This window comes from Catharus ustulatus, chromosome 3 (genome assembly GCF_009819885.2).
Source record: "Catharus ustulatus isolate bCatUst1 chromosome 3, bCatUst1.pri.v2, whole genome shotgun sequence".
Classification (NCBI taxonomy): Eukaryota; Metazoa; Chordata; class Aves; order Passeriformes; family Turdidae; genus Catharus; species Catharus ustulatus.
Genome location: NC_046223.1, coordinates 25,659,681 through 25,682,697, shown reverse-complemented (window position 1 = coordinate 25,682,697; position 23,017 = coordinate 25,659,681). Strand labels below are relative to the sequence as shown.

The following is a 23,017-nucleotide window of genomic DNA, read 5'->3' as shown; positions in this document are numbered from 1 at the left end:
GGAAAGCTTCAGGCAATGTAGCACATGGACTAGACTGGTCTAGACTTACCTTTGGCTTGGAACAGGGATACTGAAAGAGATGGACCTTACAAAAATCATCAGCCACTGCTATCACTTTTCTGTTATGAGATCTGACAAGGGCATTTATGTCTGTCCCATCTGATCCTTCAGGCCAAACTCCTAGGAAAGAGTACAGCAAATATTCAGCAATAGTGGGTTTGGAAAAAAAAAATAATCGACAATTCATGAGCAAAAATAAAATCTATAAAGTTGTGAGAAGAGGAAAGATGAACAAAAGGTAAGACAGAAATTCAGCTGGAAAATAGAATGTGCATTGCATTAAATGTCATTAATATTTTGCTAGTCTAATGTTTCTCCCTGCACCCTGTTCTCCCAAATCCTGTTTCAGCCAGGATATCTTGGGCTTAACATTTGTTTCCTCTTCAAAACTTCAGTCTTGTTTAAACCTTATCTTTAGATTAAGCTTGCTGCTAAAACTGGCAACTCTTATTACTGTCACTCATGCACAGATGGTTCAAAAGCAACAGTGATGCTGAAGCACAGGGCAAGCCCAGGTACTGTACATTGTGGTCCTACTGGTTTCTTCTCTGGTTTAATTTTCTTGAATTCTTGTATTTCAAATCTTAGTATTTGTGCAACTCGAAGACAACTGATTGATGATACATTGCACAGAAACCCAGCCTGTGCAAATTTCATAGTGTAAGTGCTGTCAAGTGATTAAGTATAACTCAATATGGTTTTAAATCAAAAGAGTGATACAGATATGTCTAGACAAAAGAAAAACATTTCCTAGATGAAAAACACTGATCAAATTTGGTGTTTGGGAAGGGGGAGATTCTAAACAAAATTATTTTAACAAAGCATAAAGACATTAGAGATTCCCATAATAAAACAGACAATTCACATCTGCATGGAAAGCTGAACAAAAAGTAAGCAAGGGATTGTAAGATACTAATATATGACAAAGGTACCATGTTTTCAAGATCAGACTTGGGTTTCTGATTAGGTCTAGGAGTTAGGAGGAATTTTCCCCCCTCAAATTTCACCCTCACCCTGAAAAACTGTGCGTCCAATTGAGCAGGAGGGCTGTTGATTATCAGATATGACAATACCTTCTTCCTCCCTTACAGTTGCTGACTTCAATAAAATAAAAATCATGTGCTGTCTACTGTTTCATGCAGCACAAAAAGCCAGATGAGAATTGCCTTATCATCTTGGTTTTAAGCAAAATGGCAAAGAGTGTTTAACTTTAAAGCTGTTTTTTCCCATTCTTCAGTGGGTGGAATAAGAACTTTATTTTTTCTGAAGAATAACAAAGGCATCTTGTAAAACTTGTTACAATGCCAATAAGCTTCATTGTAGGTAATTTACTAAATAAAAACATGAAGTGCTAAGGAAAGTATTCAAAAACATTTTAGTGTTCTCACATCAATTAAATCAAAGTGAAAAATATACACAATTTAAGAATTTTCAAGTAGTTCAACATGAATGAATTTTACCTTTCCTCATTCATTCTATATATGAAATACTGTCATCATATGGGAGTAATAAATGCCTGAAGTTTCAGCTACCACCTTAGGCAGGCTTTGACAAAGAACTATGCAATTTCCTCTTCTTTTTAATTTCCTCTTCTTTTTAATTTAAGATTAAAAGGACTAATATCCAAAATTGAAGCTTTTATTAAACATCTTTTATGTTCATAAAGTCCTTTAGCAGTTCCAAAGGTAAGGCAACCCTTTGTCACACATAAGGCAGCAGGATTTGCTCTCAATGCATCAGGCAAACATTAAAAAATCCAAGACATTAATATGACTGAGTCTTGAATTCTTAAGATAACTGCAGAAATTCTTAACTGTAAAAATAACAAAATCCCCAAAATAATGGGACTTCAATTTTAACAAATTCTGCAAGACAGCAGTAAGCCTCTCAAAAAAATCTGTTCAGACAAAACTGTGGGAAATGTGCAGCAAACCCAAGAGTGATTTCAAGTGTTCAGGGTGCAGAGTGATGATATTGCTGAGCCAATAGTAATAGCAATTGCCAAAAGGAGCAATGCTATTCTCATCCAAACCACACATTCCCTTCCTTTTCCTTCTGCTGAAAACAGTGCCATGCCTGATCCTATGGTATGTAAAACATACTCCCAAAAGCCCAAACCCCACAAACTTAACCCTCTCTCCCTGAATATCAGTGAGCAGCCCCTGGCTTGCTTGGATCCCTGAGACAGCTGACCCCTGGGTCAAAGCCAGATTAGAAAATATCTGATAGGTTGGCTTAGCTGCACTGTCTGATTTAATGGGAAAATACTTGCCTTTGTTTGAGGTCAAACCATAATTTCAAGATTCTGTAAAGGGTGTCAAACTAGCAGACAATATAAAATTAGGGTGTGATGAATCTTGGCTAGAAATTTTAAATATATTCTGTTCTGCCCTGGAACACCATCACATTATCTGCTTTATCTACTTCATTCCCAGTTCTCTGGCACACTGAAGGTTTTGAGAGCAGTTGAAACTAATGAAACTTAATTCAGAGTGGTTGAAGTTTGAATTATTCCAAAAGAAAATGCAGACAGTATCAGGAGACTTACCCACTTCTAAAAGCAATAAGTAAAATGGTTTCTCAAAACAGTGGTTATGGGAGCTGCTCATGTCCAGCCTGGCCCCAGTCACTAATAACAGCTTCTATCTAACAGTTGTTAAAAACACAAAGCCAGTGCTGTAGATGTGAAACCAAACTCTTTCTGCATTCCCACATCTCACCTCCCTAGGTCAGGAGTAAAGGACACTTCTGAGAAAGCCCTGGGATTCAGAGGGTTACTGCCCTTATTCTTTCTGCTCTAGTACCAAATGTAGTGGTTAAAGTTCAGTAGATACAGAGCCTTCTATCTCCCTGTTTCTGGTAGATTTAAGCCCTCTGCAAAACAATGTAAAATGTTTCAGCTCCAAGCCCATTACATAAGGAATATGCAGTCCTTACCAAGTGTTTTCCTTGTTCCTAGTGCATCATATTAGGACCAGAGTTTTGCTTTTCACTTTCTGTGATCTCTCCTGAATTTTCTGATACTCCATTTTAAAAGAGGCTTTTGTGCTGCATTATTATTGCAGTCACAGTAGCAAAGCCGTGAGGAAAGGACTGCTGTGGTCCAATTTTTTTTTAGCCTAGGTTTACATGAAGCATCAGGAGATGCTTCTACTTCACCCAGACAGATTGAATAAAAACACCTACAAATACACAATATGGTTCACAGTTCTCAGGCTAATGGAAGCCAGTATTTTCATCAAACTAGCAACAAGCAACAGTATTCAGCTCCAGAAAGAGCATGTTCCTGATTATTTCTGCTACCTACCAAGCTCCAAAAAAATCAGAAATATTTATTCTGTCTATCAAGTTCCTTCTCTCATCCCTTTATTTTTCCTATTCTGTCTCACATCTTTGGTATCAAAGAAAAAATCATGCCTGATTATTAAGCACCAAATGCCCTCCACCCAACCAATGTGCCACACAAGTGTGTCAGTTAGCCCTCACTCCAACCTCAATCCTTTGAGGCTACTTGCTCGTTAAGCACATGGCAGCCCTTAAATATGCACAAGAGGTGTCAGAAGCTACAGAAAGGACTCACACTTCACTGATTTTCTTCTATCCTGCATGTAAACTGGTACTCAAACTGGAATTCCTAGTAACTGTGAAGAGATGATTTGGAGATCTAATCCTCACCTCTAAAGAATTTGCTGATTTGCTTGCTTTTGGTATTTCCACCAGCAGAGGCAGGTGCCTGATCTCAGTGGTGGAAGAGAGATGTTCAGCACCCTGCTCACAGGACTTCACTGGGAGGCTGAACCTCACTTTTATAGCCCTCACAGAGAGGCTCCTCATTTATGGTCAACAGAGCTGCCTACAGCAAATGCAATTTGAAATGTTTTGCACAGACTAAAATGGTTCTATTAAATGCAGATTTGTCAGCTTTTAAAAATTTTTTTTTAGTAAATTTTAAAAATAAACTACTAGGTAAAAATCTATCTACTCTTTAGAGCATTTATATTCTTTACAAACAGAATATATTACTCACCTTTGACTACAGGTATCAAAATGCTGTCACAATTTCAATTTATGAACTATAACCTACACTCCTAACACTCTGGTTCCTGTCCCAAAACAAGGTAAAAAAAGGAGAATGAACATGTGCCATTATAAGCACTTTAAAATATAAGCCTTTTGCTTCAGTGCCTCCATAATTGGCAGCCTAAAATAACAGCAGGAAAGTCCACCCCAAAACTGCAAAAACTAAATAGAAATAATTGTACATTGTCTACAGAACACTTGGTGCACCTTAACAGAGACAAATACTATGGTCAGTCACTTTGGTCTGTGATCTCAGCACCATCCCTTAATAATCATTAACAGTGTATTTTTAATGACAAATTGAAGCAAACAAAACCACAGAAGCACAGTGTTAGTAGCTTTAAAGTTAGTTAAAGAGTGCTTACCAAACACCTGGAAGCCTAGCACACAAGTGTACGTTGTCCAATCTATATCCTTACAGTCAGAACGATTCCTGATTAGCTTACAGCCACTTGGAATGTCCCCTGCAAAAAAAAGTGAATCATGAGTTATGCAATAAAAATAAAAAGCTCTTTGAAGAGATGCTAATGCAGTAAATAAATGCATCTTAAATTTCAGTTGGAATTAAATTGTACAGGCAAAGACAAACTAGCACTTTTATCAAAATCCAGATACTTGAAGCTTTACTAGTTTTTTATGAGTCATATTTACTTCTCATTTCCCTCTTCTGATGGCATAACCTCAAAAACACTTCTCTGCAACTTGAGTATCCTGATACTAATTCTACAAAATGCTTTAAAGAAGTCCGTAATATAATAATTTCTTCTTTCTACCAGCTCCACTGATGTGCTAAAATTCAATAAATCACTTAGGAAGCTGTACTTTTAAAACAGTGAGCAACTACTGCCAGAGAAACCTTAGACTGCTTTACAGCTTTTAACTAGAAAAGGAAAGATTGTCTTGCAATACACCAAGCCAGTAATAATGGGTCACGGTTCTTTTCCTCCCCATACATGAAATTATAAGCATCAACACTATCTTCTGATAGGTTGCCCTATCTAGATTTGAAACCTAATCTGTGACAGGCAGAAAAAAATATGTTAAGGTGACAGATATTTAAACTGTTGGCTATTCTTGCCTGTAAAGAGAAAGAACTACAATCCTCTTGAACCCACTTAAAGCCATAAGAATAATAAAAAAATTTTCAAACAGACTGATATGCATTACTGATGTTGAGCTTCTGGTATAATCACTATGTTTTATATACATGTTTTCACATATTTAAAAAAGACAAACACAAAAACATTATTACCACTAACTCATTAAAGCAGTGTTACTGCTTCTCTTAGTTTTCAACACCAGCAGCCAAGATAATGTTTCAAACAAGAAACCCCAGGAGAGAACTGTGGCACAGACCCACTGATTTTATACCTCCAAAATAACTGGTATTGTTGACACTAATTAGACAACTGTATATATTATTTTCAATCTACAGACCTTTTGGCCAACATCAAGTTGTAGAGCCACTTGTTCTGTGAATTCTATGCTGTTAAACTGATTTATGACCTTGTAAAGAAGTAAGCTATATTTGGCATTGCCATTAGGTAATACATGTCTCTTAATAACATCAAGATATCAGGTTACACAAGTTCAAATCAGTCCCTTTGTCACTTAGCATTTTATACAGTCCTGATCAAACACACTTTTCTAAATACTCAGACAACTAATGCATATTTCTGTTTCCAGTGTATTTCATTTCATACTTACAGTATAGTATTTCATAGTCTCCTGAGTTTGACATTATATACTTGTTGTCCGGGGACCAGTCAAGGTGGGTAATATAGCTGGAATGTCCCTGAAGAAGAATGCAGTAACACCAGTGTGAAACACTTGATTTCAGTTGGAAGTGAAGCACAAGTTGCACCCACAGATGGGAGGGTTAACAGCAAAAACCAAAAAATCACCTTCCCACCTGCCCCAGGTCTGCTGCAATTCACTTGTGCTCCTTTAAAGGCTCCTTAGTCCCACTGCCACTCTCTAACAGCTAAACAAATGCAGGCTGGGCATCGTGCCTCTGCCACTCTCCCTTGTAAAGTCTGGCCCTCTTGGACTCCAGAATGATTTACTGCTAGGAGGCAGGATGCTAAAATATGGATGAACCCAAACTTATACTGGAATTCAGAACATACACATTGCTACTTATTGCGAAAAGCAAGGAACTTACACAGGATCAGTTTTAGATCCTAACAAAAAAGTGACATTCTTTATTTCTCTATCCATTTCAAATAACTTCCATTAAATGCACAATCATGCAAATAACCCTTGCTCATCCTAAAAACTTAGGATACCTTAGTTAACAACCACCATGCAGAATATTTTTTCTGTGCACAAACTTTCTTTGAGGGAAGTAAGAGTAATAATAACAGTAATAATGAAGCTATGAAAGGCTCCAGAGAAGCCACACATTTATATAAGGAAGGGATCATGGTTAGCAAATTAATAAAAGTGACATCCATGTCAATCTTCCTCTTCCACTCTTCCATTTCTTCTTACTGCTCCTTTTCCCTTTGTAAGACCATCTATTTTCTCCCTTTCATAGTCATTCTGCCAGGCAAAAATCTGGCACATTCTTGACTGACAGATGTCAATCCATGTCCCTCCCTCAGTGGGCATTAAGAACAAGGCATCCCCTAAGCCCCCACAGGGTTTCCTGGCACAGCCTGCAGCAGCCATGCCAGGGCCATGCAGAAATTCTGCACTGGCTGCTGTGCCACCCACCACGCCAGCTTATTCCACAGAGAACTCTAAGAGGTCCTGATTGCTTCCAGAATTACATGTAGAAATACACCTGTGTCCCATCTCCCCATTCCCAGGTCCTCTGTGTGAGACTGCAAAAACATTTTGGAGAAAAGCTGTCCTTTATGATTTGTTTACTTATGCAGTAGTCTCTGCCTCAAGCAGAGGCACTGTGTATTGACATAACTGCTTTGCAGTCATCGGTGAGACATATGATACTGACATGCAAACCTGGTATTAAAAAAAAGTTCACAATTGGCTAGGATTTTTTTCTTCCCCCCTTATTTTCCAAGCCTTCCCATTTGCAGTCGAACTCCAACACGGAAAAGAATTGGTCAGCCATTTACTAAATCCTGCCAGACATTTGGCAGCTGTTAAAATTCCTGGGGGTGGTGGGGTGAGGGAACAAAGCAATTGGCCAGGGGGCTCCAGGCTGCAAAATCCCTTCAGGCAAGTGATCACCAAATGATGAACTGGAACAGAACATTGTTATCATATTTGCAATAGGAGGATCCAGTTTCTATTAAAATCTTTCTTTGGTAGCTGCCCACCAATAAGGCAATGTTTTACTCTCTCCTTTTCTGTACCTTTATATACAATGAATGATTCATACTATCACCAGCTAAGAAAACCATCTGACTAAATGGAAACTCCTTCCTCCACTGGCAGTGTTTATCTGTTTCAGACTTCAGTGGTACAAGGTTCAAAATGCTCACAGCCTTTAGGATGGACACATTAATCACTTCAGGTGAAGTCCTGTGTACCAAATACTTCAGAGTGGCTGCCTGTGTGGCTTTCATCCCACAGCCCTCTGAGTAAATGCCCAGCACTTTCTCCTCTTTTGCTAAGGTATCTCTGATGTAAGGCAAACAGGGACAGCAGCTACCTAGGAACTGCTGACACGCTGGAAGTTCAGCCCCAGCCCACACCTTCACACTGCTGACTGCATAGCTGGAGCTCTCAAAAAATAGCTGCACTTGTCAAAAATGGTTGTTTTGGTTCATCTGAAGTTCTGATCCCAGTCAGCACTGTCCCTCACTGTGGAAACAGGCCCACAGGTCACAGACTTGCCTCTCTAACAGCAGCAGAATGCCTGGCTGTGACTGAGAGGGGATTTAAACCTAACAGCAGGCATATAGCCCTTATGCACCAGCTAATGCTGGTTCAGTAGATAAAATCCTTCTGAAAGAATTCAAATAATGTATTCAAGCTGGAAGAAAAAAACAGAAGTTGACTACCAGGAGGACTGAGTCATACTATTTGGAGGTCACCCGTGAGGCTACTGAATGACAGAATGCCAGGAGGATGCAGTGCCAGGAGTGCTCTGGGTCCTGAGCATGCCTGGGTGTCTCCCTGCTTAGCATCAAGCTGGTATGGACCCGCCAGGCTGCTGGCAGGGAGCACAGGGGAGGCGCAGGGCAAGTGAAATTGGATCTGCAGCCTTGCAGTGAGCTCCAGGCAGCTCCACATCGCTGCCTTCTGCAGCGGCTGCGAGGGTCAGGGAGCTCAGCCCCGACACAAAGCACACTGCTGATTTTGTGTTCTACGCACTGCCACTCACACTGAAAGGAAAAGGATAACAGAAATCTGCTTTGAAGCCTTGACACTTCTGCCTGGGTATAATAATGCTCAATTCTCCCACACCAACGTTTACAAATCCCTTTCCTGCCAAGCCAGCAGGTTAGAGGGACATCCAGATGTTGGTTTAAATTGCAATATGCTCTCTCCACATACATAATACATAGAAATAAATGACCTTACACATCTTCAAAGAGCTCACAGAGACCTTGAAATACACAGCAAACTAAATATTATGTATGCCAGGATTAGCCTTCTCTGAGTGATTTTATATTCTGTGGTTACAAAAGGAGTGTTGAGGTGAGATGCTGTACTGAGGTGCAGACATCCACTGCCATCCCCACCAGCCCCACTGGAGCCCTGCTCTGAGCTCCCTGTGGGCTCTGCCCTTTCCCCACCGTGTGAGCTCAGGCAGGGATGGGACTGCTGCCCATCTGCTGCTGCCTGCCCTGGCAGCCCCAGTGCCCCCCACAACAGCGGCACACGGGCTGCTCTGACCCCAAAGCTCTAGCGTGTGTCACATTTCAAAGGTGAACCTATTCTTATGACATCATTTGCAAATCTCATCAAGTTCCACTTGTTTTTAATGTAAATATTTTCACTAACCTTAAAAGATAGCTGAAAACTTAAGGCCAAGATGTTAGATAACTAAACATTTATGGAAAAATAGTCTGCTTTTTTAGCACTGGGACAACCTCATCCAATGTAACAAAAATAACAAACTCCACTATCCACGTTACATTTAGATCTATTTACCCTTGGCCACATCACTCAAGTTGAAGTTTTGTAGCAACATTTACAACTGAAAATAATGTGTATTTGCAGCCTCCAAGACTACACATTCTAATGGAATTTCACCACCCTAAAATTATGTTGGTTCAAGAAGTACTTTACCAATAGGAGGAAAATATCCCCAAACAAACTTAATATGTTCCTTGAACAAGTTTCTGCATATGTACAAGGCATTTCTCCGTCTCACTGCTGATTTCCCATTTCAGAGAAAGAAGGAAATAGTCTGATAAGTTAGTCCTATCTCATGCAAAATGATCACTGCCCACGAAGAGATACAGTAGCTATCAGAGACAAAAGTTGAAAATCAATCAAATGCTGAAAAAACTCTACAAAACATATAATCAAAAAGGAAAAACACCAATCCAGAGTTTCACTGCTTAACACCTAAATTTATGTAGAAGATGTAATAATCATATAATAATTATACATGCTCTAAAACTTACAGTGCATTTTCCATATCTGCTATATTTTCTTCCATTTTCTGTTACTACGTAGAGGTAAATAAAGTTGTCGTGGGATCCAACTGCAAGTAAGGTGCCATCTACAACACAGAATATTTAATATAAATAAATACAATGTTTGTTCCATGAATTTTAATTATTTCAGGTTTACTGCTAAGACAATAGTCTCAGTTAAACTACTCTTTATGAATTGTACTGAAGGATTCATAACAGTTTACATTATGTTGCTTTTCATCCGTATCTGTTTATTTTGTGGTTTTTTTTTGGACAAGTTCCTTCACTTCCCCTTTTTTTTTTAAGTGTTCAATGGACAGGATATAAACCCTGAGAGTGCACCAGATTTATGAAAGCTGTTGACAGCAGGCAGACTTGAGTTTTATGCATCATGAAAATGCAGAAGAGTATTTAGTCTATGGACAGCTTAACTTTGTGGACTGCAAATAAATCAACACTAAACATACAAAGATGTGGAATTTTCCAACATTATATGCCTTTTTCTATTCTACCTTGTCTCCTTTTAAAAAACTGTATGTGGACAAGAGCTGCCACAAATCACAATCAAACACCTCTAAGCATCAATGAACATCAGTGATTTATAATGAATTGCTGTGCTTGGCACATGTGGCAGCAGCAGAGGAACATTTTGCTCGCTGACACGGCATGTGAGCCAAAAGCAAACAAGAAAAAGATTTGCAAGCGTGTTCTTCCATCCTGTTTTAACAGAGAGAAGTCAGCCTCTGACTATTTGTCACGTCACATCTGAAGAGGAGACTCAACACTGGTTTGGACTCCATGTAATCCCAGAGCAAACACTTCACAAATAGCTCTGACTTCAAGACAGACATGAGCTTAGTTTTATGCGTTTGCATTAATGAACTTGAAAACTAACTAAGATGGATATTAAGTATCACTGAAATATTAAGCTTTTTACAGACTTTTCTGTTAACCTGTCAACTATTTGAGAACTTTTTTGGAGGAGCAAAGACAGCATTTACTGTAACAGCAGAGTTCAAGGCAAAGAAAAGGCTGAGAAAGATGCTAAGTGATGTTTGCAGTCACAAAATTCCATAATTTAGTACACACAAACAAACCTGTAAGCAAATCCTCAGTTACACATTAAGCATTTGAAACAATTTTTCCGAAGGTGTGCTTTTTCTAATGCCTGGGGACTAGTTTAACACCATTTAGCAGAACATCCACCTGGTTTATCAGAATTATTCTGTATTGTATTGTATTCTGTACAAGTCTGCCTACCTACTGAGTAGCGCATCACTGAAAGCTGTTCGTTGCCATCAGTGTGTATTGAAACCAGATCCCTCGTTTCTGCATCCAAAACAAACCACCTAGAGAGAGGAGAATTCCAGTAAGTATCACTTCCACTAAACAAAAAAAACCAAGTAAAAAAGCCATAACCACTGCCTGCCTTTATCATCTTATGCTAGCCCCTCAAGGGTAGCATAGAGAACATCTGTTTTTAATGGAACACTTTTCTGGTTCACAAAGCAAGACAAGTTTCAGTGAACAATATATGAAAGATTCTAAATACCATTAAATTTATTCGCCTTCCCTGAACACTGTAATAATCACCAAAATGTCTACTGGACAATAAACATGCCACCAAACATGACTGCATCTTATCATCATTAAGCCTTAGGCTGAATTTCATTCTACTTTCCTATTTTGAAGATAAGTTTTGATATAAAAACTGATCTTTCAATTTTTATAAAGCAAAGTTAAAAAAAAAATAGAAGTAGTAGATCTAGATGGAAAATATGTCCATACTCTTTGTAAACATAAATTACATTCTAGTTTAATATTTTTATCTCAATCCTTTTTATTTTTATGAATAATTTTATTAAAGTAAGAAGGAATAACTAAACATTCATAAACTAGCAGTTTTTATTTCTTCCTTGGAGGATTTATAACTAAGGTAATTAATTGCATTTTTAATTCTTTAACAATAACTTTTAACTTACAGTTTATTATTTATGAAGCACATGTGAAATGCTTACAAAAACTCACTGGCACACAGACCAAAATATCCCCTGAGAGCCAGATGTGCAAGATCAACAGAACCTGAGCATTTTGCAATGGGTCTGATGCCCTCCCAACTCCAAAATACACTCAACATTAGCAACACAGAGACAATGACAATTTAATAAAAATATATATTCATACCCATAGATCATGAAAATAGAAGGTGCCATTATGGCTGAATACACTGAAGCTGTACTCAGAATTTAGTTTCTTTGCTCCAAGGTTCTGCTCTCACAGTCGTGTATACATACCAGAGGCAGGTTTCTATCCTAATGGCAAATGGCAAGTTCAAACACTGTGGAAATGAGCAAGGGAATTCCACCCTGTCTCACAGTGAACTCAGTGGAACATTGCTAAACCTGGGACCATTTATTCCAAAGCAAAGTTGTAAAATGAACTCTGGGAGCATCATCACACATTGCTCTCTATGGATAGCGATGAGATTCCAGCTCATGCTCATCTGTGCTCATCAGTGTCTGAGAGCTAGGCATCTGGAAAGCAGCCTGGTCCCAAAGGATTAAAACCAGCTTGTGGTAAGAGAACCACATGAAAGAAATTAAACAAAATACATATAGAAAACCCCCAATCCAACATGGTATGGACTTCTGAATAACCTGTGTGCAAGACAGACAGAACTAGTGGAAAACAGGTCATGTGTAGCTCTGTTGCCTGACTTACTTCCTTGGGGCTCTTACACTAACCTTGCCCTTCAACCTTCAGTTTCCTAACCAATGTGCCTTGAAAAAAAACTTTTTTTTAGTTTTTCCAGTTGTGCTTTTTCAGCATGCAGCAGGATCCACAAGGAGAATTAGTACTCCCGAATAACTGATGATCAGGTCCACAGCAGGTATTTAAGGAAGTGGTAACAAAAGCTGCAGTAGACCCTTTGCAACAGTCCAAAAGTGGAAATGATACTGAAATATTTATCATGGGAAGTGACATGTGAAAAACCCACCAAAAGCATGATGCTTGGCCTGACAAAAGATACACCACTGTAAAACAACAGACAAGAATGGGAAAGAAGGTAGAAAAGTCAGTTTTCTTTTGATATCACAACTTCAACCACCAAACCCAACTTCCTTAGTGCTATATTATTTGTCCCTGTCTTATTCTGTACTGAAAGCTGAGCTGCACTAGAACAGTAACAGACACAGAAAAAGTTTGGGTTCACTGAGTTCTAAACAGATTAGACTAATTTAATATTTGCTTTAAGATTTTTAGGCTGTGAATCAAATTATTAAAAGATTTGTTATGGTTTGAGATTATTTTTTCCTATCTTAATTGAGATATATCATACAGCCCCCATTCCTTGGGAAATAACTCCTTTGGACCAGATTTTCTGGCACAGAAAGCACTGCATGATGCTGCTGGGTAGGCAGTAATTTTAAAACTGCTTTGTTTATCTTGACTCAACTCCATTTATTTCTTATCCACTTATACACTTACCAGGTCTCATTTCAACTCAGTTTCATTTGTATATCCCAAACCCATCACTGAATCATACAATTTCAGAACACACTAAAATATAATGGTGAAAATATAACTGCTTAATAACTGGTTTTTAAGGGTAAATAAAAAAATAAAAAAACTCCAAGGCCATCATCATAGACTTCTTGGACGCAGTATAAACTCATTGCCTCGAGTAAATTAAAAATAAGAATTTCAACTGAATGTGCCAAACTTATAACATAACATTAAGTGCTCCAGAAGAGGGGGGAAAAAAAAGTCAACCAAAATCAAGCAACAGACTGAATGCTTTGGCCATGCAGTGTGCCTTGACTCTGCTTTAACATTATGTTCAAAAACTTCTAAAAACTCTGAAGAAACATAGCCTGACCTTCCTTCCCTTTTCCCTGTTTCAAGTACTCTTGGGCCTGTATATGATGCTCCATATGATGTTTAATGAAGATAGAAACATTTGTTCAATGTAACATTTATAACTGTAAGATGGAAAGGTTCAATGTGGTAATCAAACACACAAGAGCTCAGCAAGGCTTTCACTGGAAGGTAAACTTGGTTTTGTAGCCTGATATCATACCCAATGGATTTAGTACAGACTGAATCTTCATCTTCATGTTTCACATGCTCAGCAGTTTCTAAAAACCAAACTTCAAATGGTTTTTAGGCATGAGGTTAGGTATAAAAAAATTTCTAGTTGTCAAATTAAACACACAAAAAAATTTCCCAATTATTTTACATGCACTAGGGATTATTTTATCATCAAGTTATCAATCATGAGGTATAACTGAAAAACAGAACAAAAATGGTAGTAGATTTAATATGTGTTCCTCTCACCTTTCTAATGCTATGAACATCCATTTTTTCTTTTTATTGTTTTATTGGTACTCCCTTCCTGAGAGATGATACCAAGCCAGAGTTTGACTATGAATTAAAGTAACTTTTTGCCCTCCCTGTAAGACGCCCAAGTTAAAAATATTCAGTTTGTGCTTTGACAGTTTTCAAAAGCATGATGATATCAGGAAGAATAGGAACAGTCCAATATCACTTCAGTGCCTTCCTGAACTCAGTCTTACACAAAAATCAAAGTACCAGTCTGTTCACTTGCTTCTCCACCTCAGTTTAAAAGGCTGCAAGTGCGTTTGATTTGGGCAAGACAAAGATCTGCACTGTACCTGTCTTAAAAAGAAATGTGATGTGTACATAACATTGAACTATATGATACTTGGAACAGTCATATGGAGTGCTCATGGAAACCCCTGCCAAAAAAATATAGCTCAAAAAACCCAAAATAAAATAAACTCAAGATCTGGGCTTTCATTTAAAGAGTTTTTGAAAAACCAAACTAGCCTAATAACAATCAGACAATTCTTCCGTCTTCATCTAATTCATATCAGATGCTCTGCCCCCTTCTGCCATGCTTTTTAGGCTCCATAACCTCAAGCAAAAAGAATAAAAAGCAAATGAAATCCAATTATAAGCTGCACTGTACTGAAGTGTCTGCTTTGCACTTCTGTCATCACAGCTGAGCTGGAAGGCGCTTACCTGCCCGAGTGGGTTCCTATGGCGACCACAGCTCCGCTGGGATGGAAATCTGCACAGTGCCCAGGCTCCTGCAGGGGAAGGCACAGACAGCTTATTGCCCCATGTACAGTAATTTCACGATTATAAGCCACACTGAGTATAAGCCGCACTTCCGGGTGCCAGCAACTTTTCATTCTTTGTCCATACATAAGCCGCACCTGATTATAAGCCGCACATTACAATACAGAGTGTGCTAAAAGGTATCTATTCTATCACCATCTGTTGAGGGTGGGAGATATTATCTGCTAATGGGCCATCCATTGAAACCAGGTGGGGCATTGTTCTTTATCTTTTCACAACCCATCCTTCCTCCAGAGAGTCATTTTCTGCTAATGGCCCATTGAGTCCCACTGTGTGACTGATAAAATTACTGCATCCCATTGGAAGTTGCTCCAGCCAGGGGAAAGAGCCCAACATTTCTTACCAAGATAAAAACAGAGGTTTTGGGACACTAAGGGAGCCCCTTTCTCCACTGGACTCCAGAGGAAAACCAGATTTCTCCACATCACCACTGGACCTCCAGAGGGAAACTGCACCTTGTACAGGAGCACTGCTCCAACTGAGCCACATCTGTCACTGCAGGAGGATGCAGCCACCATTGAATGGGACTGCTACCAACACCCTGCCTGACTGACGGGGTGTCAGGTTGTACTCTGACTTTGTCAGGGTTTGCAGTTTGTTTCTTTGTAGTACTGTATTTCTATTTTAATTTCCCTAGAAAAGAACTGTTATTCCTAATTCCCATATCTTTGCCTGAAAGTCCCTTGATTTCAAAATTATAATAATTTGGAGGGAGGGGGTTTACATTCTCCATTTCAAAGAGAAGCTCCTGCCTTTCTCAGCAGACACCTGTCCTCCAAACTAAAACATCAACTTTTTGTTCTTTGTCCGTATATAACCCCCACCTGATTATAAACTGCGCTTTGGGTTTGGACCAAAATTTTAGTCACAACGGTGCGGCTTATAATCGTGAAATTATTGTACATCCTGAGAGCCAACACCTCTCCTTAGACCAAAGCTATCCCAAAAGTCTCAGCCGAGCTGACACAGGAAAAGCCAATCACTTAGCAGCATGCTAATCCTCAGACAGCTCTTCTCTCAGTGTATCAGTGACATGCACTGCAAGACCACCTTGTGAGCAACAATGCTAACTTTCTTTGCAAAAAATAATTTTGCTTGGATATTAGCGGAGAACTAGCCAAACTACAAAATAAGTGACAGTAAGGAAACCTTCACAACTGTATGATACCCTCTTCAGATTGTTTGAATAACAGGGGAAAAAATAAGTTGTAACATGAATAAAGGACTACGACTTATTTAAGTTGGCTTGTCAAAATGACATCAAGCAATGGTAACCGGATAACATCTTACACAATGTCTGATGAACCTTGCTAAGTTTATCAAAGCTTCCAGATAGCCGTTTTTTAAAGCATAACTGTAGGACTTTTGCTTGCAATCAGGTGGGACAAGAGTGTTTCAGAAATTGAATGCTTTTTCCTATTTTCTAGCTTCATATTTAAATTAAAGGGTTGACATACATCTAGCAGCCTGGTCCATTCCAGTGTGTGGTCCACAGAGTTCCACATACAAACTTGCCTATCTTGGGCACATGTTAAAAACAAGTCTTTGAAAGGATGAGATGCCAGTCCCCAGAGTTCATCTGTATGTCCCTAGAAAGAAACCACACATGAATTAAAAATTAATAAAATGAAGAGTCTTAAAATAACACACCAGCAGAGAAAATCTTTACATTTGTGGGCTATAGTTTAAAAAAACAACAAGTTATGCTCACCTGTACTTCTACTACGAAACCATCATTAAACGTTCCCCTCAAGACAAAATTTCGTGAAGTACCCACTAAAAACTGATCAGCTTTTCCTTCTGCTACTGCTCTGATTGTTCCATACTGGTCAGGAACCTGGGAAAAGAAACATCTATCAAATCACGTCAAGCATCTTGATTGGAGCCTCATTTTGGAGACAACACATAGAGCATAGTGACAGAACCGGAGTTCTCCCAGCAGACAGGAACGATCCAATTATTATAACCTTGAACAGGGCTTGACCTGAAACCTCCCTCATCTATTTGTTCAGTACAGGCATACAAGATCTTATTCCAAGACAATCACAGATACATCATTTCAATAACTTCAGTAGAAAAAAATTACAAATTAAATTACTTAGTTTTTAAGTGTCAAATTCACTAAACAAATGCACTCCACAGCCTTACAACTTATCTTATAAAGAAAGGAATAATTCACAGTTACTATTTACCTTCCAGAATATGTTTTGAAAACCAAGAAAAATCTTGTAGCACACAGTGAATGCTTCCTGATTTTCTTAATGTTTCCTGATTAGCCTAAAGTAAATGCTCATATGCCTTATGATTCTGATTCAATGATTCTGAATTTTAGTGACTTTGTCCATTGTAGGCTTGAATTCTAATATACTGCTTTATTTTACACTGTGTAACTGATTGTTTTCTAAATTCTTTTATTTGAGAAAATACACTAATATTAAGTGACAAGACAGAAAAACCAATCTGTCAGGATTCTGGTAACATAAAACTTAGCTTTAACATAAAATTATTACCAAAAGGAAAACAGAGTCACTGATATGAAGAGTGTGTTATTTTAGCCTAAGAATTGTATACAGTAGTCAGTGGTTATCTTCTCTGCCATGTTTTCTAAATGTCAGTATTAGTTTCAAGGCAGTAACAAATTCTAGATTGAACTTACATGTTAAGAAAAAAATGCTGCTATAAATGGACACTAGGTAAGTGGAGTAAACCAACATTTAAAGAACTGCTTAAGGAGACCACATTATTTCAAGATAGGGCAAAACTCAAGTTTTTAAAATCCAAAGTACGCTACTCTTTCCAATTCATCCGCACTGAATATAGCACTGCCATACTGCCAAATCACAATGAACAGACACATTCACTGAACACCTCATTTAGGATAAATTTGAAAGAAGTTCCTCATTATAGCTTATTAATCATTAATTACTACAGAATTCAAATATGTACTCTACCACTTGATTACCTTATGTCAAATATTCTACTAAAACCCTCAAATGCTGGTGATATTGTCTTTCTCTGGAGAAGAAAACTTACAAAAACACAGGCAATACTAAAGAATATCCTCAAACATCCTCTCAAGCAGGATGAATTAAAAGAAAAAAAAAAACAACTAAGGAAGGGTTTTGAAGAAAGAAAATCCTTAAAATTAAATTTCAATTCAATTCAATGTTCAATTTAAACACAAGAGAACTGAATCCTCATACAGACTCATTTATAGGCTAAAATTTAAACACTTCTATAATAAAACATTGTAATCTACCTAAAAAACAGGAACCACAAGGTATTCTTTCATCCTAACCCCCCCTCCTAAGGGTGGGGAAGGCTCTGTCTTGCTAGTCAATACCTTGTTCAAGGCAATTTCCTTGTCACTCTTGCTTTCTTACCTCAATTTCCCTTTCAGGATTCAAATCATGATCCCACAGGATGATCTTTCGGTCTTTCCCACCTCCAGTTAGCAGCATTCCATTCCTCATTTGACAGAGTGTGAACACACTGCCATCATGAGCTTTGATTTGTCTGCTTATTTGATACACTCCTATACATACAAAAAAGAAAATAAGAAAGAACACTCCTCACTTTCTTCACCTAGGGTTTATGAGAAGCGTTGCCTTTAGGCAGATAAACAAAGGAAGTATATAATAATAATAATAATTACATTTGGACTGTCAGACTCTTAGTATTGCAAACACAAGGTGGTAGTGTTTTCTTGCAGGATAAAAAAATAAAACAAAAGGCCTGCCTTTCTGAAGAAAAACTTTTTTGAGATTGATTGTCCTACAAAATGTGAAGGCAAAACCAACAAGTGGTAAAATGCTTTCATTTCTCTGCTTTCCAAAGGAACACAGTGTTTCCAGATGCAAGAGCAACTGTCCTTTACAGTCAAAAAATATTTACCAAGTCATTATTAGAAAAGAAGTAAAGCTACTTTATTAAAAGAAACTAAAAGACTTGTTGTCTATAGTCTTTTGGGAATAAAAGGCCAATTATTTATAGAGAAGTTTCCAGGATGTATGAACCTAATATCTAATGCTAGATGCTGCCACACTAAAATAGTACAACCAGCATTTGGCATCTATAAAGACAGCAGTAGTCGTCTACCCAAAGGAAAACACTTAGAAGAATGAAGAAGATGAGAAAATTAAACAACAAGGGTAGCAAAAGAAGCTTTCTGCATCCTTATCAGGTCTTCACATCAAAAGAACTGCTGTCAGAAAGTAATTTTAAAAACCCAAACAAAACAAGATTCTAGTGCTGCATATTTTCATCTAACAATCATAGAAAAAGTGAAACACCACCCAGCTATAAGCTTAACTTTGCTGACTGCCTGTGGTTCAAGTCAGTATGCTCTCACACTGTGACAGTATGAGATCAAGTCCTGTGGCCAGTCTAACGTGATAAGCCAAGTAAAAACCCCACCTTTAGTTAAGCCAACGTAAATATTCTATTTGATAATGCTTCAGGTTATACTGAAAAAAGGTTATTTTTGCACAAGAAATTAAAAATTAAACATCAGATAATATGTCGAATTACTTTTACATTGGAGTTTGCTTGAAAGATGAGAAAAAGATTTTCCCTACAAAGTCAGACTTACTGCTAAAAATGTACTTTTTACATGAATGTTTTTCTGGCATACCAATTTAAACCAGAGTGTTTGAAATAGCTGCCAAGAGAAATGAATTATCATTGAATTTATGAGGGCTCAGCTGTGCCAGGTCTGCATATGTTGGGTAACAAATAATTTTCCTTTCTTTTTTACAAAAGCTTTGCTCTAAAGAATTAGCACGATTTCAAATTTCAATTTTTTTTTTAAGTATATCAAGACTTGAGGGTCTGCTAGAGTAGAAACTGTTATTCATGTAACTTCTACAACTAAGCACTGTAATTGTACTTCACATGCAAGTCCTACTGATGTCAGCTCCACCACTTAATAGTATACATCTGAGACCAAGATGGTGCAACATAAGCCTTAAGAGGCAAAGGCAGCCTGCAGAATCCCCAAACTGATCCTACAGCTTTTTACAAAACACCAGATCAAAGCAAAGCTGATTAATTACATTATTCAAAATTGCAAAACATTTAGATAAAGTAGTTTTCATTCATTTAATGAACAGCCTTGTTAATGATAAAGAAATACCAGACTCCTCTTAATTCAGCAAATTCATAGGACTTGCAGGACTTCAGTACCACCTGTTCTTGATAGGAAGTGTATGCTCTAAGCCAGGCCTGCTTCTCTATTCCTTCCAATGCTATCCTTAAGGTTTGTCTTCTACAGACTATGTAAAATCTGATTAACTCCAAACGTATCCTACCTTTAGCTCCTTTTCCTGGAGTAGCTTCTACAGTAGTTTTGCTCCATATAAGTATTATCCCACCTGAGTCTCCAGTGAGAACATCACCATTTCCCAAGAAAGCCAAACACTGAACAAATTTGGGTTTCTCATATTTCTGAAACAAAATAAGCAAGAGAAAGGGAAAATTGCTTGTACCTGTTACATAATTAGAATAATGCATCCACACTCTTACACCCTGCATACACACAAGCAGAATTTAGCCTTTTTTTGTATGTTTACCTCTCTGATCAGACAGTACATGGTAACAACGAAGCAAATGTACAGAACACGTGATTTCCACTGATTTAAAACTGTCCTGGTATCAAGATATTATTACCCCAAATATTCCTTGCTTCCTTGATAATGAATTGCCGCTCCAGGTCCAGAAAAATATATGAGATTTGCCACACGTTATTATGGTATTGGCATCGGTGGGATGGAATTCTACAGCAAGAACAACTTCATTTGTAGTCTGAAATAATAACAAAAATAGTATTTATTCAGATAGGACATTAACTACAAGAAACATATGTAAACCCCCAAGTTTTAGAACAGAGATATGGAAAACTAGATAGCTCATCATATGCTCGAAAGTATTTCTAAGTTTTCTGTGCTAAGTCAGCTGTCTAAATGACTGCACACATAATTTTATAAATATTGATTTTTCACATACATAAAAGATCTTTATTAAACTTCAGTATGCAATTTCCGGTTTTACATTCCCTTTTGAATCACAAAAGCTTCTGCTCTCTCAAATAGCTAAGACTTCAGCTAAGGAAAATGAATAATGTATAAAAGACAGTTTTTTGGATTGGAAACTCCACTTAGTTTTTACACATTCTGGTTTGCTATTCTGGATAACAGAGGCAAGTAACACAACGGAAATACTGTAGAATTATATCCATTATTCTCTTTCTGAAATGCTGTAAAAACTCTTTTGGGTTCTTTTGTTTTCCTTTCCTCCTCAAAAAGAAGAAAAAGAGAAGCCTGCATAACTCATAACTTCCAAACATAGGATCCCACCTTTATATTTTTACTGGCTGCATGTACTTTTACTGAATTACCAACATCTTAAAGTATTTCATCCTTTACCAATAGATTTTATAAACATAACAAACTGACTGATCATTTACTTAACTTCTAATGTATATTCAACCAAACTGTCTTTTGAAGACAAATCTCCTGCAGGCAGTGAGTGACTACAAAACAAGAAAGTCAACGCAATTTATTTCTACAGGATTTCAAAACAGGCTGCCCAGAGATGTTGTGGAGTCTCTTTTTCTGTTCTAGAACCTGCCTTGGGTTGGGGGTTAGATAGATGATCTCCACAGGTGCCTTCCAACCCCAGCTGTTCTGTGATCTATGCATAAGAGTGCTGTTAAATCACATCTTTGAGAGCAATTTTTCTTACTTCAGCACTTTTGGTTTACTTATAAAAATAAATCTTAAGTTTCTTTTCTTTTTTGTTCATGGCCATATTAATTGAATTATGTTTCTCACACAGTTTTCACATGAGAAAATCTACTACGTCAAAAAATCATTTGGAATTTAAGGACTGAAAACCTTAATGGAGTTCAGCTAAGAAACAGCTTGTTTTGCATCCCAGCTCAAGGGATGCAACTCTGCTCACACCATCTTCTGTGGAAGGTGCTTAAGATACTACTGTAAGACCAACTCCTAGAGGTGAGTAAGTTCTGAAGGGTGAGATATCCCTGCCAAATAATTTTTAGCCAATTCTGAAACACCAAGGAACTCCCCTGAGCGCAAAAACAGTCAAAACATAATGTCAGTGAACGGGAAATACAAGGCATATGCCAAATATTTTCACATAAAATATTAAAGAGGAAATTAAAATACTGTCATAGAATTAAATTAAAACTTGTAGAATATAGTTAGTATTGGTCAACATAATCTAGAGAAAATAAGCCAACCCACCCTGATTTTGTTACCTGAAATGGCAAGTTTGCAATTATATAGACATATATGCTTTTGAAGTATGATTTATAAAAATAGAAAAATACTCAGTTCCCCATGCATGAAATATTTGCTTGCTTGATATTGGGTAACACAAAGGATTGGGTGTTCCCGTGAAATCAGCTTTACATGAGTACTGAGTGCAGCACCTCTGAACATATATCATTGGTCTGAAATTTGGAAAGGTTCAAAAAGAAACAGAAAAGCAGACATGACTGCAATCCACAGAAGTACTCGGGACTTCAAATGAGAGGAGACTAACACTGAAAATCAATAACCAGAATTTGATTCAGACAAAAATGAAATAAAGGATGTTTAGAAGTAATTTATTTTTTTAAACAACTACAGACTGAATCATCAGTTTAGTTTCTAAAAGCTCCCAGGATTATTTTTCTTTTTAATTAAGAAACCACTAGAGAATTGCTTTATTTGCACTGGCTCTTAAGGATAAGTAAAAAGCAATTACAAACCCTTCAATATTCAAACCTCTTCCAGTAAACAAGAATACATTTCTGTGGAACCCTTAAACACGCCAGCAGTATTACACAGATGCAGTTTTCAAGTAAGATCAAAAGTGTGTCTTACAAAGTTGTATTTATGGGAATAAAACCACTTGTATTTCAGAATATTCATGTGCAAAAATTACCTTTATCTCTGCTATTTTTGATTTCCTCAGCCAATCCCACACAGTAAGCATATGCTCATTAGAGTCATCAATTACACACAAATGAGTACCAGAATCCTAAAGGGAAAAAAAAAAAAAAAAAAAGTAGTAATGACAAAGTATAATCATACCCTATTTAGAAACAGGGCTGGGCAGAGGTAATTTTAAAAAAATCAACAAAG

At 37.6% G+C, this 23,017-nt stretch overlaps 1 protein-coding gene across 6 annotated transcripts in view; it reads right to left on the bottom strand.

The window, feature by feature from the left end:
• The window catches only part of EML4 (EMAP like 4), a 150,193-nt gene that overhangs the window by 3,234 nt on the left and 123,942 nt on the right, over positions 1 to 23,017 (bottom strand). For all 6 annotated transcript variants that reach the window (XM_033054903.1, XM_033054904.2, XM_033054900.1 and 3 more), the window contains 12 exons: positions 22,818 to 22,913; positions 20,535 to 20,669; positions 20,177 to 20,312; positions 18,251 to 18,402; positions 16,579 to 16,704; positions 16,325 to 16,456; positions 14,748 to 14,815; positions 10,962 to 11,050; positions 9,690 to 9,787; positions 5,848 to 5,935; positions 4,506 to 4,604; positions 50 to 180 (listed from right to left, as the gene is read on the bottom strand). In XM_033054903.1, coding sequence (XP_032910794.1) covers positions 50 to 180; positions 4,506 to 4,604; positions 5,848 to 5,935; positions 9,690 to 9,787; positions 10,962 to 11,050; positions 14,748 to 14,815; positions 16,325 to 16,456; positions 16,579 to 16,704; positions 18,251 to 18,402; positions 20,177 to 20,312; positions 20,535 to 20,669; positions 22,818 to 22,913 — 1,350 coding nt within the window. The remainder of the gene's footprint in view (positions 1 to 49; positions 181 to 4,505; positions 4,605 to 5,847; positions 5,936 to 9,689; positions 9,788 to 10,961; positions 11,051 to 14,747; positions 14,816 to 16,324; positions 16,457 to 16,578; positions 16,705 to 18,250; positions 18,403 to 20,176; positions 20,313 to 20,534; positions 20,670 to 22,817; positions 22,914 to 23,017) is intronic.